General features: G+C 40.0%; 1 protein-coding gene across 1 annotated transcript in view; it reads right to left on the bottom strand.

The window, feature by feature from the left end:
• The window catches only part of SLCO5A1 (solute carrier organic anion transporter family member 5A1), a 139,948-nt gene extending 122,642 nt beyond the window's left edge, over positions 1-17,306 (bottom strand). The window contains exon 1 of the mRNA XM_039702772.1: positions 17,161-17,306. Coding sequence (XP_039558706.1) covers positions 17,161-17,306 — 146 coding nt within the window. The remainder of the gene's footprint in view (positions 1-17,160) is intronic.

Raw genomic sequence — 17,306 nt, 5'->3', positions numbered from 1 at the left:
TAACCTTAGTTTAAAAACACAGTTCTTAGAGATGAGATAATGACAATGCACAAATTTATTACATGATATCAACACACAACAAATCATGACTGGTAGAAAACAGAACTTTAATGCATGATAATAACGGTGAAGAAGTAAATCCCACAGTTAGTCAGGACCATCTTTATGCCTTGTCCCACCAACAGCAGTGGAAGTTTAACTTCTCACTTGGAGCACGTGAGCCTAGTACAGGTTTTCATTGTACTTACTCAAAAAAAAAATCAGTTCCATGGTCCTGCCACAACCCTGGTTTACCATAAGTCAGTGGAGTGATCCTTCAAACCTACACTCTGAGTCTAGGGGACAATAGCCCAATTTTTAAACCTGAAGCATTGGTGTAGGGAAGAATGACTCAAGACCAGTAAGGAACAGCATTGCAACATTTACATGGGCATCTAGGAGCACAAGTACCTTCTTTTGGTGATGGACAATAGCACTGCTTAAGTAATACAGATCTTCTTTCACCTAACAGATAGCCAGGAAGGGAGTTGCTCCCTAGTCACTAAGGTGTCTTTGCCTAAAGCATTTAGAAAAAAAGATACCAAATAAGAGACAATATCATTGTTCCCTTAAGAAAAAGTAGCACGAGGAGGAGTAATATGTATGTGTGATCAGATGTTTTAACAAAATTACATCCTCCAAATTTCAGGAATTTTGGAGATGAACATTTTTCTTATTAAAGAAAATGAAGTTTTTCATGGAACTGCAAAGTCCATATCAGCCCTGGAATATAATGCTAATTAGTAATGCTAATACTTGTACTAAAATTAAAAATAGCTACTCTCCTGAAGGTCATTCAAGCAACCACTCTTACTGCAGTCCTTGTTTCTGTTGCTTGAAGCAATGGAAAAGACAGCCAAGGAGCTAATACACTTCTTTAAGTGAAAACTGTCTTGTCAAGGACCCAGCACAAAGCTGTTATGCTACTGGCACCTCCAGAGAAATGTCAGGTGGTATCAGCTCAGGTAACCGACCTGTCTCAGACAAAAGATTAAATTGATTATGTTCTCATTTCACAAACAAGAAGATTATTTACCCAACTCTCAGTGACTCAGTGAAAGATTTCAGTTCCACTCTGTTAGAAGCCCAGTGGTTCTAAAAACCAAATTAATACTGAAGATAACAGGCCTATTTTCTTCCACATTTAAGTATAAAAGTCTTTCCAAAGCAATAAATTATTACTTCATTAGCAACTGCTCTAATGAAACTGAGTATGGTCTATCACAAATCACTTAGATGATAGCTCTCTCTATGAAGGAAACTGAGAGGAAGAAGCAAAGCCCATCATTAAACTAAGCATGAACAGGAAAAAAAACATTAACTCCATGCTATGAGCCCTGGATTTTTCCAAAGAAACAAAGAAAGAAGTAACTGGTTATAATTTTGAAAGACTAACTCTCAAACTACTTTTGCAATGACTGATTAACATGGTCTAATGTCCCTGCTCATTACAGGGGGGTTGGAACTAGATGACTTTTAAAGGTCCCTTCCAGCACAAACCTGGAATAGAATAAGAAACAATAGGATTCTATTGTTCTGTGATTCTATGATTCTATTAAAAGTCTGCTTGATGTTAAATATCTCTGCTTCTCACTGCTCCAAGTTTCCCATCCTCCTAGCTCACACCACTGAGACCTGTCTGCCTGAGACATTATTGGTGTTCCTGTGATAAACTCAGCATTAATGATGTACGATGGTGTCAGTGCTTGTGCTCGAGTATCAGCTGCCTATAGACCCTGCACACTTCCAACAGTAGCAATCATGTTCCTGATTGATGCATTTGCTTTTTATGCCTTTAGATCAATTCAAACTGCAAATATCTATTGGTCATCTTTACAACAAACCTGGCTAATGCAAATCTTGCAGGTGCTCTCAGAATTTGATGTTTCCTCATGCGCTGATTTTCTTTACTCCAAGTCCCTGAGCAATGGTTTTACATTAGGACATATATCCTTCATACCAGGCAGAATGAACATATGGGCATTACTGTCTCCATAATGAAATTGATTGAAATTGGTTGAAATTCAAATTGATTGAATTGGTTGAAATTCAAAGCACCTTCACTTTGCCTCCTTTGTGCTACTGAAATTCTCATTAAATCGGTTGCAGTTTTCCCACAGATGAGGATGTGAAAGTGCATGCAGGGGGAGTTTGACTTGAGAGGTTGTTTGGGTGAAGATTATGTACATTAGGAGTGCTCACCAATTGGTGAAATAACTGGATTATTCAGGGTCTGCTAATGTTTGTTGAGGTTTTCAGTTCTGTATTACTGCTGTCTAGAACATAACTCATGGTGGCACCAGGTGCCAGCTGTTCAGGGACCCACGAAAGATGGGCCAGTAATAGATGCCAAGTCCTTGGGAACCTGACATCCAAGCAGGACAGGTGAGGCTTTATGCGGCCAAACCCATCAGGGTCCTTATGAATTAGTCCTGACTGTGAACTCCCAAAGTTATGGCTTCCTAAAGTCAGGAAGGAATTACCTTACACAGCAAAGGAATTACCCTACTTGCAATTGCAACATTTTACTTCCCAGTGCTGGTGGAAACCTGCGCTGTTAATTGCCCGCTCATTTACAGCTAATAAACAGCTTCTTTGTTGCTGTGGAGACACAGATATGGGGACAGCGTCCCTTGGTGACGTGAAATTTGATGAAGTGAAATTTGGTTAAGTTTAAAACCAGTCACATAAATCTTGGGGTTATCTCCCTGTAGCAAGTGTGGTCTGAAGTATATCATTCTGTTTATTTTAAAATTAAATTGTTAAGGAGCAATTTTAAAATCAGTAAAGAGAACCCTGCCCACATTTATTGCTATGGTGGGGGTTTTGGGACAGTAGTAAAAGTTGCTCCAAAAACGACTTGATAAACTCACACTAGAAACATTCCTTCAAGGACTGTGTTGACAAAAAAGCTGAATGTAAACTCATCTAATTAAATCCTTAAAATGCAGGTGGTAGGAAACATGAAGAAGTATCAGAGGTAGTAGTTTTCTGTGCCTGTTTTCATATTTTTCACTAATGATTATTCAGAGATATAATGTCTTTTATATTAGATCTGACTCAGTACTAATATTAATTTATTATTTCCTAAAAAAGATGAAAATTATCTTATGGCCTTGCTCAGCTTATAGGTGAAGGAAACCTCTATTATTTCTGGAGATCATATTTGTTTGAACTTATCAAAATACAGACTTTTCTTCCTTTTCTTTTTTTTGTACCTTTGAAGAGATATTAATATATTTCCACCAAAATGTTAGCCAGCAGACTAGATAAATTTCTTACAGCCTTTTTCCAAAATATTGACCAGCAGAGCTGATGCTATTTTCTACAGACTTTCTTTAAAGTGTAGTCAGCAATGTATATAAAGATGTCTCCATTTTAGTAATATTTTTCAGTATGCATCTCTTTAAAAGAACCACTGTTACTCTGTGGTTCTTACTGTGGTTTTCCAAGGCAAATAGGATTAGAAATGCATATAAGTGTACATCTGTAGAAAAGAAGGAAATCTTTAAAGGGAATGTCCTCTTTATAGGCAGACATTAAAGATAACTGGATTTTCCTTTTTGTTTTCAGTAACATTTTATTCCTAATATCAGTGATTTTGCATTAACAGGCTATTTTGTTTTAAAGACCTGTGCTCCTGACTGTCAACTGCTTATCAAAACACAAATCCAAAACTTACATGGATCATAGCTCTAGCATTTTTTCTCTTTCAATTCAATCTAAAAACACAGGAAAAAGTTACCTGAATGATTTTCCCTGATACACAAAATACTCACTGCAGGCTGAATTTATAAATCGGTATTATTTAAACATATGGATTTAATCCCCTATTACAGAAGCAGGTTCAGTCTGATTTTGTCTCTCTCCAAAGCTCAAAATAAAACAGAAAAAAACCCTAACATCTGAATCCCACATTTCAGGCCTAATTATCAAATATGTAAATATAGAGAGATACACAAACAGAACTTAATTTCTTAAACTGTGCTATTCCAAAATACATACTTAAAGGTCATTACTTCATTATTGAAGCATACTTAGTCTATATAGTAGTTTCTATTTTAATAATCTAATTTTTTTCTGTGTTTTCTAGTAAGTGGTTTACAACAGTGTTTTGAGGGGTTTTGGTGTTTGTTTCTGTGGTTTTTTGCTAGGCACTTGTAAATCAAAGTCCCCTCAGGTAAGAACATAGGATAAGAATGGCAGCTCATGAAAATTCATCTATTCATTTATTACACTCAATTATTTAGTGTCAGCTTCTTTAAATACGTATCTGAATTTTCCCCCAAATGTTATTTTATTATTTTTTATATTAAAAGCTTTAAAATGTGAGTATTTTAGTTTTGAAAAGAGAATGAAACTAACAATAAGTTACAGAAATTTTTTTTCTGAAATTTCCAGTAAAATAACACATAAATTGTCACTGAATGTTAACGACCTGCTACTTCATGTCCCTGCGGCAAGTCGTCACAAAACCTATGAGCCACTATAAATGTGCTGGGTTTAGGCCATTATAACACATAAATTGTCACTGGATGTTAACGACCTGCTACTTCATGTCCCTGTGGCAAGTTGTCACAAAACTTTAGACCTATCAGTCACTATAAATGTGCTATTTTTATGCCATTCGTAGTTATTTCTTGTATGGCCTTTAAAAAAAAGCCAAACCCTTGCCTGAATTATTGTTAATGTGAGATGAGCTGCAAAATACAACCAGAAAGACTATAAAATCTGTTTCTTTATAAAATCATTAAGGTTTTCTGCGGTGCTGAGATTATTTTCAGCAAGGCTATTCAGTAAGGAAAGTTTGAGATTTGGCCTTCTATAGTAAGCACTCAATAGACCACAAAATAATGCTTTTACAATAATCGATTCTGCCTTAACAGTCTTCTTTTTTTTATTTGTAAAAATCGGTTTATAAACTATGTTGCTTCATTTCACATCCAGCAACCTTGGGATAACACTCCCAGACAGTAAGAGATTTTGAGGTAGGCCTTGATATTGCAGACAGCCCCAGCTTCTACAAGCAAACATAGATTTCTTGGCAATTAGACTAGCTGGACTAAATTTTTCTCTGACATGATTTATAAATTCATCCAACTTAATTTGCTGATAGGAAGCTGAGCACTGTACCCGGGTCATTTGGTGTGATTTATATCAGAAAAGTGTGCAAAAGAAAATCGAGCTTCTCTATCTTGCTCTTGTCCTCCCCTAGGTTCCTGTTACTATATAACAGGCATTCTTTTCCTTTAATTACCTTTTTCACGGCTTGAGAGCTTTGATGACTTGATTAAGCCTTGCAGTGCAGTTCCAGTCCCTACCCATCTGATTAATTAGCCCAAACCTTATTAACTTCCTAATTCCAATCAATAATGCACTGATGCTGAACTGTGGAAGGGCAAACTAAGGATAGCAATTTTGTCTGAAAACACAGAGCCATGTACAATCTGTTCTTTTACTTCTTCATAGTTGCAAAATTGAAACAAGCCATCAAGAATATATTTGCTCAGGGACGCATTTTGTCACCACCTGTCTTACCTGAAGCATGTCAGCAATAGGACTTACACTGATGGAGGCCCACTGGTGGCACCTCTGTGCTGGGCTGCCTTCTTCCAAATATTCAGCTGTTTCTTGTGGAAAATGGTACCTACTGTCTTGGGGTTAAGACATTTAGGTGTGCTAATGGCACTGGAAAGGCATGGCTGACCCATGCTCCCTCCTGTACAGCTTGCCCTGAACCTGTGCAGAAGTGAGGAGAGCCAGCAGTGACTTCCAGTGTATTTTAAAGATGCCAGTGGTTATATTTCAGTGCTGAAGGATTATCACAGCAGCTGCCAGCACGATCAAAACAGCACATACATAATCCAGTGCAACTGTGGCTGAAACAGAGGTGGGACGTGATGCTCTCAGCCCCTCTGTCCTGAACTCTGTCACTGGTGCTGGAGATCTAAACGTTTACAAAGGCTTGGCAGAAGGAAGTCAGGTAGTTGTTGTTTTTTTTTTGTTTTGTTTTTCTTGCCCAGGATGACCAGAATGTGCAAGCAGAGAATTTTGCATGGCTGGGGCAGCTGTGAACTGTCAGGCAACTGTTTCTCAGGCTGCCACTTTCCCACTCAGTGATTGATCAATGCCACCATTTCAAATATTTTTATTACAAATATTTGTTAGACCTTACTTGCACAGTCCATTACTGCTGTGTCTTTTTAAAATTGTTATTCTTTTCTTGTAGCAGCATTGACAGTGAAAATGGGCTGTGTCTTTTTAAAATTGTTATTCTTTTCTTGCAGCAGCAAGATCCAAAACTCTCCAAAAGTCTGTTCAGCAAAGATTTCACATTAAAGTAGTTCTACCCATTATCATGAAAAGTACTGTTCTTGTCTGTGTTATTTGGCTTGGTCTAGCTTTTTTCAACTATCGGGTTGGGGGAAATTGTAGAATCAGAGGATATCCTGGGTTAGAAAGGACCCCCAGCAATCACCGAATCCAATTCCTTTCTCTACACAGGACGATCCAAAAAACACACACATTGGTTTTGAGAGCAAAGAAGCACAAGAAAAAAGGAAAAAAGTATGACAAAAAGACCTCTCTAATATTCTTTCATCAGTAGTAGATAGTCCTGGCAATAGCAAAGACAATAAAAGGTACAGCTCACGGAACATTTCTCTAGCAATGCACAACTGATTTGCATTCAGGATAAGAATCAGTACCTAGGATTGATGGTGGGTGCTAACTCTCCACCATTTATTCTCCAAATAGAAACACGGGGTTTCCAGACCAAACACGTCTGAATAACAAACCTTTAAAACACTGTATTGTGCTAAGAAGTCTGCAAGAGGGGAGCTGGACAGGTAGGATGTGTGGGAGGACCCAAGGGCTTCTCATTAAATGCCATTGTTATTCTTGCTTTCTCTGGGTTTTATTTTCTGATCACATAAGCAGCTCCTTTGTTCTCATTAATGTTTGCCTTTCTAAACAATCCATAGTAACAAGTACCTCCATTACGCTTTCCACAGGCCACTGACAACAAACCACAATTCTCTGTGCAATACATTTTCTTGGAGGTAGTGGGTATCAAGGACTCTTAATAGTGCTATGTCGAGGATCAATTGTTCAGCTCTATAGTGCGGGAGCGTCTCCTGAGCCTCTCAGAGCCTGCTTTTGTGTGCAGTATCACTGATGGGGAGTGACATTTCTTTCTTAGGGATCCTTCCCATTAGAGAGGCTGCTTCCAGGCAAATCCAGTTGTCGAGTATTTGGAAAACAAAACATGGGTAGAAGTGGCCTTTTATCACATTTGTCCATGTGATTGATAAGGAATTAAGACACTTTTCTTGCTACTCAGGAAGAAGAAAGTCTAGAAAAGCACTTTAATTCTTGAACTGTTATTATTTCTCTGAACTTTTAAATAAAAAATACATGGCACCTCATTAACAGGGTTAATTTCCTAAAGCAGAAATTAAGAAAAACTTTTTAAATGCCTTCATCTCTGCATTTTCTAGATTTACATGAGCCACTAGCTTTTGGGGACAATGGCTTTAAACCTTCAGTTTCTTAAAGGAATGAGATCACATTTTTCGTGTGTCTGTGCTGAGTTAAGCCAGGGTAGCAATTATGCAAGGGCTATAGTGAAGCAAAGCTGTACATGAGTTTCTATCCCATGAAAACAACAGGTATGCTGCAGGTAGATCTGGTTTTGAACAACTCCAGTCTTAACTATGTACAATCCTTCTGCATGTATGCTAGTGAGTTTTGAGTCCAGCATCCTGCTGGGACTGCCAAGTCATGCAGGTTTCATCTTTACTGATGGTGTCCTGTACTGAAGAAGCAGAATTGGTGTTTTTTCCTTGCATTAACAGCCCTCCAAACCCAGTCCGACAAATCACTGATTTCTAGCTTCTCCTGAGACTTTAGGAGAAATCAGGCTGTAGCTGAGATCAGCAACTGGTAGATATGGGACTGCTCATTTGTTAGAATTTGGAGTCACATTGCCCCAGAAGAAACTTATGAGGAGCTTAACATGCTAGCCTCGATGGCCAAACACCAGGAGGCAGGAATACGCATCCGCACGAAAGAGGCTGTAGAGCCTCACTATGCCTCAGCTTTGTACCTGCAAGATAGAAAGGAGCAGCATGCTGATAAACCCCAACAGAGTTTGGGAACTCCAAGGAAGAGGCGAGCAACATAATGTGGCTTCACTAGCAGGTGGTTCTGCACAGCTAGAGAAGAGTGAGGTACTTACACTGTGGCAGAATTAAGGTGCAAGTAGAATGCCACATTAGCCCAAACTAAGAACACTTCCTCCAAGCTGCTGAGTTTCATCAACATGTGAGTCAAAGCAGAAAAAATTTAAGTCAGTTTTCTTACTGGCAACTGAGCTTTGCAGGGAATCTGATGCCCAGCCACAGCCAGCAGAAGATCCCAAGGGTCTCCTCTCCTCTCCTCTCCTCTCCCTCCAGTTTCCTACTCTCCATTACCTCCTTGACATTCACCTTGTGAATAAGATGCCTAAAAAATCCAGCCTTGTTTTTACAAATATTCAGATAGCAACTGACACCTTCTGCTTGTCCTTGTTTGCCATTACCTGTTCTCCCGTTGTTCCAGCTGCCCCTCACCCCTCTCATAAACATGCAAGCCAGATAACCATCACAGGACACAGACAGCAATCCTGATGGCAGACAGCATTGAAAGAACAATCGGCTCCTGCTGCCAAGCCCTTACACACATCACCTAATGCTGTGAGGCTGGGCACGGGTGGCTACAGCAAGAGAGGAAACACAGGTTTGGTGAGGCACACAAGAGACTGGTTTTCCTCCTCTGGAGTTACTCAGTGAGAAGCTGTTTCATCATATCATTCCCTTCTGTGCAGACACAAATTTGCAGGGATGCTGGTTTTGTCCAGATACTGCCACCAGCCTGGGGACCTCCACTTCTGACATGGGGACATATTGTGTCTTATGGGATCCATGCCCTCAGGGATTCATGCCCCCAAGGACAGTAGGGTGAGGGTCTTTCTAAACATTGTCTGGACAAATGCTCTTGACACCAGGGATAGCATTATCTGATCTTGTATGCATTTCCCTGCAATGCAATCAGACCTGCCAGGTCTGGTAGAAAAGTCTTAGTTGGGTCATGTGGAACATGTCCATCTAATGTGCCGGGGAAGGAACAGCCCAGGAGAGGGCTTCAAGGGCAACCCACTGTGTGCATGGTACAAACCACAGCCCAGAGCTGACTTTGCTGGCACCCCTAGATTGCACAACAATCTAAGACCAGTAGTAATTACTTAGAAGATATCCAGCAAAATTACATTTGTTTCCAGAATACTATTATCACAAGCTATACATCCCATTCCAATCCACGTCACCCTGTTTCAGTAGTAGCTGCCGAATATTCTTTCCTGTGTTCCTTGGAACTGCAACAGCAGGCTAGTTAAAATCTGCCGACCTATAATACTAAAGCTCCTCCTCAAATTATGCATTTTCATATCACGTAGTTAGTTACCTGCCAAAGTGTTCATAGCTTGAAGGGAGTAAATCTGCTCATCACGTGTGAGAGTCCCATGTTTTAGTAAAATGTTTTTCATTCTTCAGGTGCGCCTAGTACAGAAAAAACAGGAACACAACAAAGAAAACTAGGGAAATATCTGATTTTATATAAAAGAAAGGGGGAAAATAAGTTCATTCTTCAGGTGCGCCTAGTACAGAAAAAACAGGAACACAACAAAGTGAAGAAAACTAGGGAAATATCTGATTTTATATTTCAGATAAAAGGGGGAAAATAAATATTTTATTATTCTTCCTTGTATTCTTTCTCTCAAGTATGTGGGAATGTTATTCTAAAATTCATATAATGAATGAGATAAAAAAAAACAACAGGAAGGAAAGATCTGATGAGCATGGTATCACGCCAAAACCAAATCAAATATTTCAGGTTGGATTCATTTCACTCAGCATATTTTTTAACAAATAGATTGCAGTGTAGAAAGCATAGTGAAATTCATCCCAGGAGTCTGAGCTATAGCTTTCATTCTAGGACATTAATGGAAGATTTCTAACCAGGCTGAGTTTACTGAAACAAAAACATCTCAAGGTCACACTTCTTAGGATGAGATATATTCAATAAAATCACTGAAAAGGGCACATATGTTCCGTGCAGATATACTTACAGATGTCACTCATATATGTTCTCTACTTTTTGAAACCTGAGGTGTAATGGGAGTATATTTATGTTAAAAGGCATTTTAAAAAAATCAAGAAATCAATTTCTTTTAAGAAGCCTTCATATGAGGAAATGTTTTTTCCACCTCTTTAGGTTCTTTTTTTTTTCTTTCTTTCTTTTTTTTTTTTTTTTCCCCTGGCTTACAGACATTGTGGCAAAGTACAGCAGGGGCTTTGTAACAGTTTATTGATGAGGAGTGGCCAAGGACATCTGTGGTCTAGAAAACCCACTACCACTGCAAAACAAAACCCTCAACTTCAAAACCATGAAGTGAATTTTAAAAAGACCACAAAAAGCTGCAGCTCTCTCCTCCTGGAATTCCCCACGGGTATTCTCTGAAAAGCAGCTTTTTTTTTTTTTTTTTTTTTTCTGTTGGGATTTCCTATATCAGTGAGAAACCAGTTGATCATCTGGAGCCTGGAAGTATTCATCTTGTTCCTTAGACAAAAGGTGCCATGACCAGAGAGAGGAAGCAAAATTGCTTAAGCGCCATACCTGGAGCACTATACTTCTTCAAAAGAAGCAGAGTAAAATTTTTCAGATGTGGAGATGATAGCCTCTCAGTTCTGTGCTGATCCATGAAAATTCCAAAGCAAATTTCACAGGCATTGGGAAGTCCTGACATGGAGAACCAATTCTAAGATTTAACCCTCAAAGTTGTGTTTTTATCCAAAAGAAATCCTCACTGTCTGACAAATGTTGGACATAAAGAGACAGTTTCTTTGACTTACTGATAGAAAAAAGTAATGAAGTGAAATCGTCAGTTAAACTGATGAAAATTAAGTCAGAATGGCAGTACAGTGTGAACTCTGGCTACAAAGCTTAAAAGGCACTGGTATCACAGTTTTATTAGACTTTAATTTATATTTCATTAGAAATACAAAATGACTGAAAATTAATGTGTTCATTTTACCTTTCGTGCTGTCAATTCACATATATCAAACTATTTATTAAAAGCTATCAATGTACCTATTTAATAAAGTAGTACAAAACATGAAGGAAAGTGTGATGGCTCATTTCGCTTCAGGGTTCACTTTAGACTTCAGGCATGTGATTTATCACCCTGTTATTGCAAGTTTAGGCTATTAAATCAAGTGACACAAAATCTTGTGTATTTTGTGCAGCTCTGGTGAACTGCAAACCTGAAAAATATAACTTTTTTGTTATGGCTTATACATTTTGACCATCTTAACTTCAACATTTCTTTCTAAATACACAGACACACACACACATGTTTACACAGAGTCAAATTCTGCAATATGACACATCCTGCTTTCTGTGGCTGAGGTGGAGAAAACACTTTTAACTCAAGAAAGTGATTTTGCACTGGAAGTTCTTCAACCATCTCTCCATCAGGGCCTTGAGAGTGAGGTCATATACACAGAGTAACTGCTGAATATTATTGGTAAAATAAGAGGTGCAAGACAATAAGAATTTCAACACCAATATTAGGTCTTGGTGTTGTTCTGAGGGTTTTTTTCCTTTTTTAAGGACTTGTTAATAAAGGAGCAAATACTAGGCATCATAATTGACACAGCAGACAGCAGGGTTTTAATCAAGCGATCCATACATCTGACTTTCTTCTAAAAATTGTGTCTGTCTTGGTTCCTTTCCCATATATGTGCTAATTATAATCTTGAAAGTTTAAGTAGCTACAAAGTTGTATCAATTTGTTCACTATTTAAAATAACAAAAGGGCTTCATCTCCAAGAAGAAAATCTGTGCAAAAGAAAATTCAGCAGAACGAAATTCCAAGTACAGCACCGAAAATCCTATAAAAGTAACTTCATTAAAGAAGGGCAGACATGCCAGCTGATTGGGATATTCAGAGCATTTACTAGAGCACCAGTAGCAGTGGGGTTAGATGCCCTAAGATGATGAATTCCATGTGAAGGAGATGTATTAGCTAAGCAACTATTAGATAGGTTTCTGAACATGGTTACAGAGGAATATATGCAGTGTTCCAGCAAAGGGCATCGCCAGGCATGTAAGTGCCCACTCTTCCCATGGAAAGTCAAAAGGAACGGAATAAATGGGATTAAGAAAGTATTTGCAGCAGGACAAAGACAAGGACCTGTGAAAGACTAACGCACCAAAATGCTCAGGAGGAACGCTTTAATTGCTTCGGACTGAGTCAATGAAGAAATAGTAAATAGTGGCTACAAATGTGTTAATGTGCTTATTAAGACGGCTCAGTCGCACCCGTGACATTGTTCCTTTATGACTCTTTCCCCACACACCCTCCATACCTGCGAGAGCGACGTGTCGAGGAGCACATGAAGCAGAGGCTGTCCCCAGCCACTGGGGAGGTGACACGTGCTGCTGCAGCTCCCTTCGAGGCCATGCCCTGAGGCTGTTTCCCTTGAGGATACGTCAGGATGGGAGAAGGAAGCAAAGCCGGCTGTGGGAAGTCTATGTTGGTATCTTCCTTCTGTACAGTAATTATTTTTGAGGTCTGTTAACATGGATTTGGGCTCTACTTTGGGCATCAGTCTCTCCATTGCAAAGAAAATAATTTAACTGATCTGCAGCTCTTTGTTTCCCCCTGCCATTTGAAAAATAAGAACTGTTATCCTCACCCGTCTTTACACAAGCCTATACAGATCTAAGGACAAAAAGTGTGAATTGGCTTCACACTGGCACATTAAAATATAGCTACACCAGTTTTCCCGAGTCTCTGCCAGGGACAATCAGCCCTGCTCCCACTTTAAGTGCCTTGAGAAAACCCTTTTCAGCAGAGAAACCACTGAACAACAGCGGGTCATCAAAACAGCTCCAATACCTCCCCGTGCTGCAGGCTTCCACCTTGTCCTGGCTGCTGCAGCAGTGCCTTGGAGAAAGCGGCGCTCAGAAATCAGCAAGGAAGAGGCTTGGAAGAGACCAAGCTGGACCAGAGGCTGCTCTACACAGCTGGTGCAGCTTGGGCCAGCTCAGCTGGGCCAGGATCTCCAGGACTGGGGTCATTGTGTTGCAAAGGAGCCATTGCAGTGAAATCAGTAGGGGCGTTTTAAAATACCCCTACATGACAATTCCAGTGTCAGAAAGGAGCAGGTCAAAGAAGGCTGTTCCTCATAGCAGGTTAAACTCCTGAGGGTGGAGATAATCTCACAGCAGGAAGGGAGGAAAGTGCTGTGCCTGCCTGGGCCAAGATGCTTTCACACTCCTCATTGCCAGCTTTAGGCTACAGAGCGGGCCATTGTCAGAATCATTGTCATTATTATCCTAAAATCTGCTGCCCGACATTCAGGCATCTATCAGGAAAAGACCCAAGGCCCTATTAGTGCAGGCAATAAGCCCCCAGGAGGAGGGGAGGAAGCTCATTCCTAGAGAAATTAACGTTGCTGCTGGCTACATTCCTATCAGCTTTGTTAATTCTGAAGTGACATTCATTGGTAAATCTGATTTTACCATGCTCTCCCATCAATCAGCAGGACAAATCTCCTAACAGAGGGGTTTTTTATTGTCACACACAATAATTTGCCTCACACACACATGATGTAATGGCCCTGGGGGAAGCTGATCATCAATACTTTGTATCTATATGAAAACCATGTGCCCACCATCATCACTGTGTCCTGACTGTGTCTCTGATATCAGCCTTTCTGCTCTCAAGCTGCAGTTGAGGAAGTCAGCATTTTCCTATTAAACATATTAATCGATTGTGAAAGAATGCCACTCCCTCCCCAAGTGATGCTTCCAAGGAATATGATGTTAAATCCTTTACCTGGAGATGCTTCCATTGCAAATACACACTAGAGAATTGAATACGGTGTCCAACAAAGCCTGGTGTTTTCCTGATTCAAAAGAAAGTGTTGGAAAAATCCTGAGTTTTCGTCCCACACCTCAGCAAGTCAAGTCCCGCAAATATTCTCATTCCTCAAGGTGATTTAGAAATGTTTTGTCCTGTTTTAGACAGCTGGGTACAAAACAAACATCTGACAGATCCTGATAGATTTGCAATTCTAAGTTAATTGGATATTTTAGCGCCAACTGCATAAAATACAAAATGAATTGACAAATAGTCTGCACACACATGCTATTTCTTTTGGGAAATGAAATATTTGATTGTGATAGAATCTTTAAATATCTGGGTATCAAAAACCCAATAAATTTCTTGATATACTTCCATCTAAGTGAATGGAAACAGGTAAAAGCCTGCAATAGTATTTTAGCTGTTGGGGGTGGGGGGGTGGGGGGGGGGAAGGAACCTTTTAATTTCTTGCAGTTTTATGTAAAATAGTCCAAACTCATGAGACTGTGTGTGAAGAGCACAGTCTTTAAGGTGATGAATAGTACTAAAAGACCTCCTTACCGATGAAGGTAGTTAACTGAGCTGACTGCCTCCAGCGTTGACACCTTTAAAGGTGTCCATCAAGGGAGAGATGGGTTGAATTTGTAAAAGATTTGTCCTCCTTCTGGGGCCATACAGTAACCCTCTAAACTGTATAGTTGTTTAATTTTCTTCTACTCCATGCCCTGCAAGAGATGACAAGAAGCGAAAAGAGAGCCTGATGCTGAAGGAAAGCATTAACTGTTTGCTGGGCAGGGGGTGCTGCGCGCCTCCCTGCCGTGGGAATGGTTACAACAGAGGGTTAAAAGCTCTTCCTCAGAGCCCCCCGGGCCTGCTGTGTGTACAGCAGCTCACAACGCCGCTGCCCGAGCAAGGGCTGTGCCAAAAGCAGGGAGAGACGGGCGTGTGGCCATGTGCCGAGGCAGAGCTGCTGGCTGTTCTCAGCAATGCCTGCTGAGCCCGCCGCAGTGCCCAGCTCCCCCGGGACCCCCAGCCACCACAGAACCCCGCTCAGCCAAGGCACCTGCGACTCAGCTCCGGCAGGTTAAACTTCTGCCGAGTTTCTAATGGCTGTAAAAACTCCCCTTTGGCCTTGGGTGCTATAACTATTTATGAGGTTGACCTTTAATTACTCTCTCATGTAGAAATCTTTGATAATATGTCTTTGAAAGCTTGACAAATACGGACCTACACAGCACAGATCAATACCAATATAGTAACATAGTAGAGCAGCTTCCACAAAAGCAGATGCTAAAAGGTATTACCAGCAAAGCTGCTTCAAAGGACTTATCACTTCAGCTGGGCACTGTCAGCTCTCCTGTTACTGAAGGGTTTAGGAACGTAAAAAACAAACCTGTTTTTTACAAATGCCAAATATTAACGTGACATAAACACTGGAAAGGGTATGAAGCATTAACCCACTGGGCCCAAGGGAACCGCAGCTGGCAGCAGCAGCAGGACAAGAGTGACTGCCATCTGCCATTGCTGCAAAGTTTCCTGCTCACCCGCCTTTCAGGGCTGGGAAAAAATGGTGGTGTTGAATACCTAGTTTGAATGTCACACAGCTTCTTGAAAAGCAGCTCCTTAGCAAATCCACTATCTTCATGACTGACATCCAAAGTAGTAATCAAACCAAGAGTGGATAGTTATTAATTCTACATTCAGTTCACTTGAATGTTCAGTATTGTTTGACTTTCAAGCTTTGACAGACATTGTACACACGCATGAGCATACCTGTAGGTACTGAAATGCACATATATGTGTGTGCATATGTACACACAAATAAAATCAAAAAGTCAGTAATATTCTGTTAAGAATGGTGAATGCACTTGGGAAATGTCTACACAGTGTTGAGGAGGGGGTTATCAGTACAACCATATAGTTATATAAAAGAGAACCATAAGCCAGAATACTTCATTTTTATTTTAACCCACCTAGTATAACTTATTATTATCATACAAGTTTAATACTTTGTGTCATAAGTACTATGGAAATAAGTCGGGGTTCTCCTACAACAATGATTAAAAGCACAGAATATGCATCATCTTTGACCATCACAATACATTATAGGGAAGAACTTGACATTGTTCTCACCTAATGAAAGTTTGCTGCTGGGAGGATGATTCCCAAAGACATAGACTGAAGAAAATGCAAAGATAAAATTTTAAAGGTTTTATAATAGTTTTTATTTCCTCATCACTACTAGAAAAATAATTGATCAATCTACCAGACAGATAATAATTAAAGAAAAGCATCACAGACCAAAAAGCTGTACAGATTTTGGGAGAGGTTTTAAATGCTAAGAACCACTTCAGTTTTCCTTCTCTTCTGAATTTCTGCAAAATTAAATTGTTTTCTCTTATTCAGAAGAGCAACTGTTCTCCTTTAGCTCTCCCACAGAACTTTTTTTTTTTTGTCATAACAACATCCTGGCCAAAACAGCTCCCAAGAGACAAAAGCAATGAAAGCCATAAAGGAAGAATGTTTTTGTCATGCCAGGCCCTATTGCTCATGTCTTAAACTTACAAAACCATTGGCAACTAAACTGGGCCAGACAGACCATCTGAATAAATTTGGCCAGTTACCAGTTACTCCAACTAGTTAAAAAGTCCAATATATAGAAACAAACTATGTTAACAGTGTTACATCAGCATAGAAACAGGAAAGGAATTTAAAAGCCCTAAATTCAGGGACCTTCCCCACGAGGAGGTAAGATCAGACTGATTTTCTCTGAGCTTGCTTCCCGATCTGGCATTAGAACTCTCTCTTTGATGGAAAGAAACTCAAAAAAGCAGTCTGCCTGAAGGGGTCCTTCTCCATCCCTCGTTTTTCTAATCTCCAAAACATAAGGCTGAGGACACCCTTGGGAAGGGTCCTGGGGGTGGGTGTGGGGGGATGAGTAAAGAGCCCAGATGCTTGAGCAAACAACTAAATGTCATTTATCCAGAAATTTTCCCTTTTGATGGTACGTTTTTCCACGCTGAATTTTGTTTTGCGTGCATTACATTAACTGTGTGTGTGATCTCTCCAGCTGTGAAACTAAGAGGAAGAAGCTTTAGAAGAGGTATGGCTTAAATAGAAGCCTAATGTGATAAATATAGTAACATCCATACAAGGTTTCATACTCCTCTTGTCTGGAGGTCCACCAAAGTCGAGAGAGAAACACTCGTTTTGACTGGTACACAGAATTCTGAATGTGCCTCATTACAATGTGTGGAGTAAAGACTCCCAGCAGGGGCCTTGCTGCCTTCAGAGCCAT

The sequence above is a fragment of the Passer montanus genome, unplaced genomic scaffold (genome assembly GCF_014805655.1).
Source record: "Passer montanus isolate IOZ18808 unplaced genomic scaffold, ASM1480565v1 scaffold16, whole genome shotgun sequence".
Taxonomy (NCBI): Eukaryota; Metazoa; Chordata; class Aves; order Passeriformes; family Passeridae; genus Passer; species Passer montanus.
The sequence above is the reverse complement of the archived record's forward strand: the minus strand, read 5'-3'. Positions and strand labels throughout refer to the sequence as shown.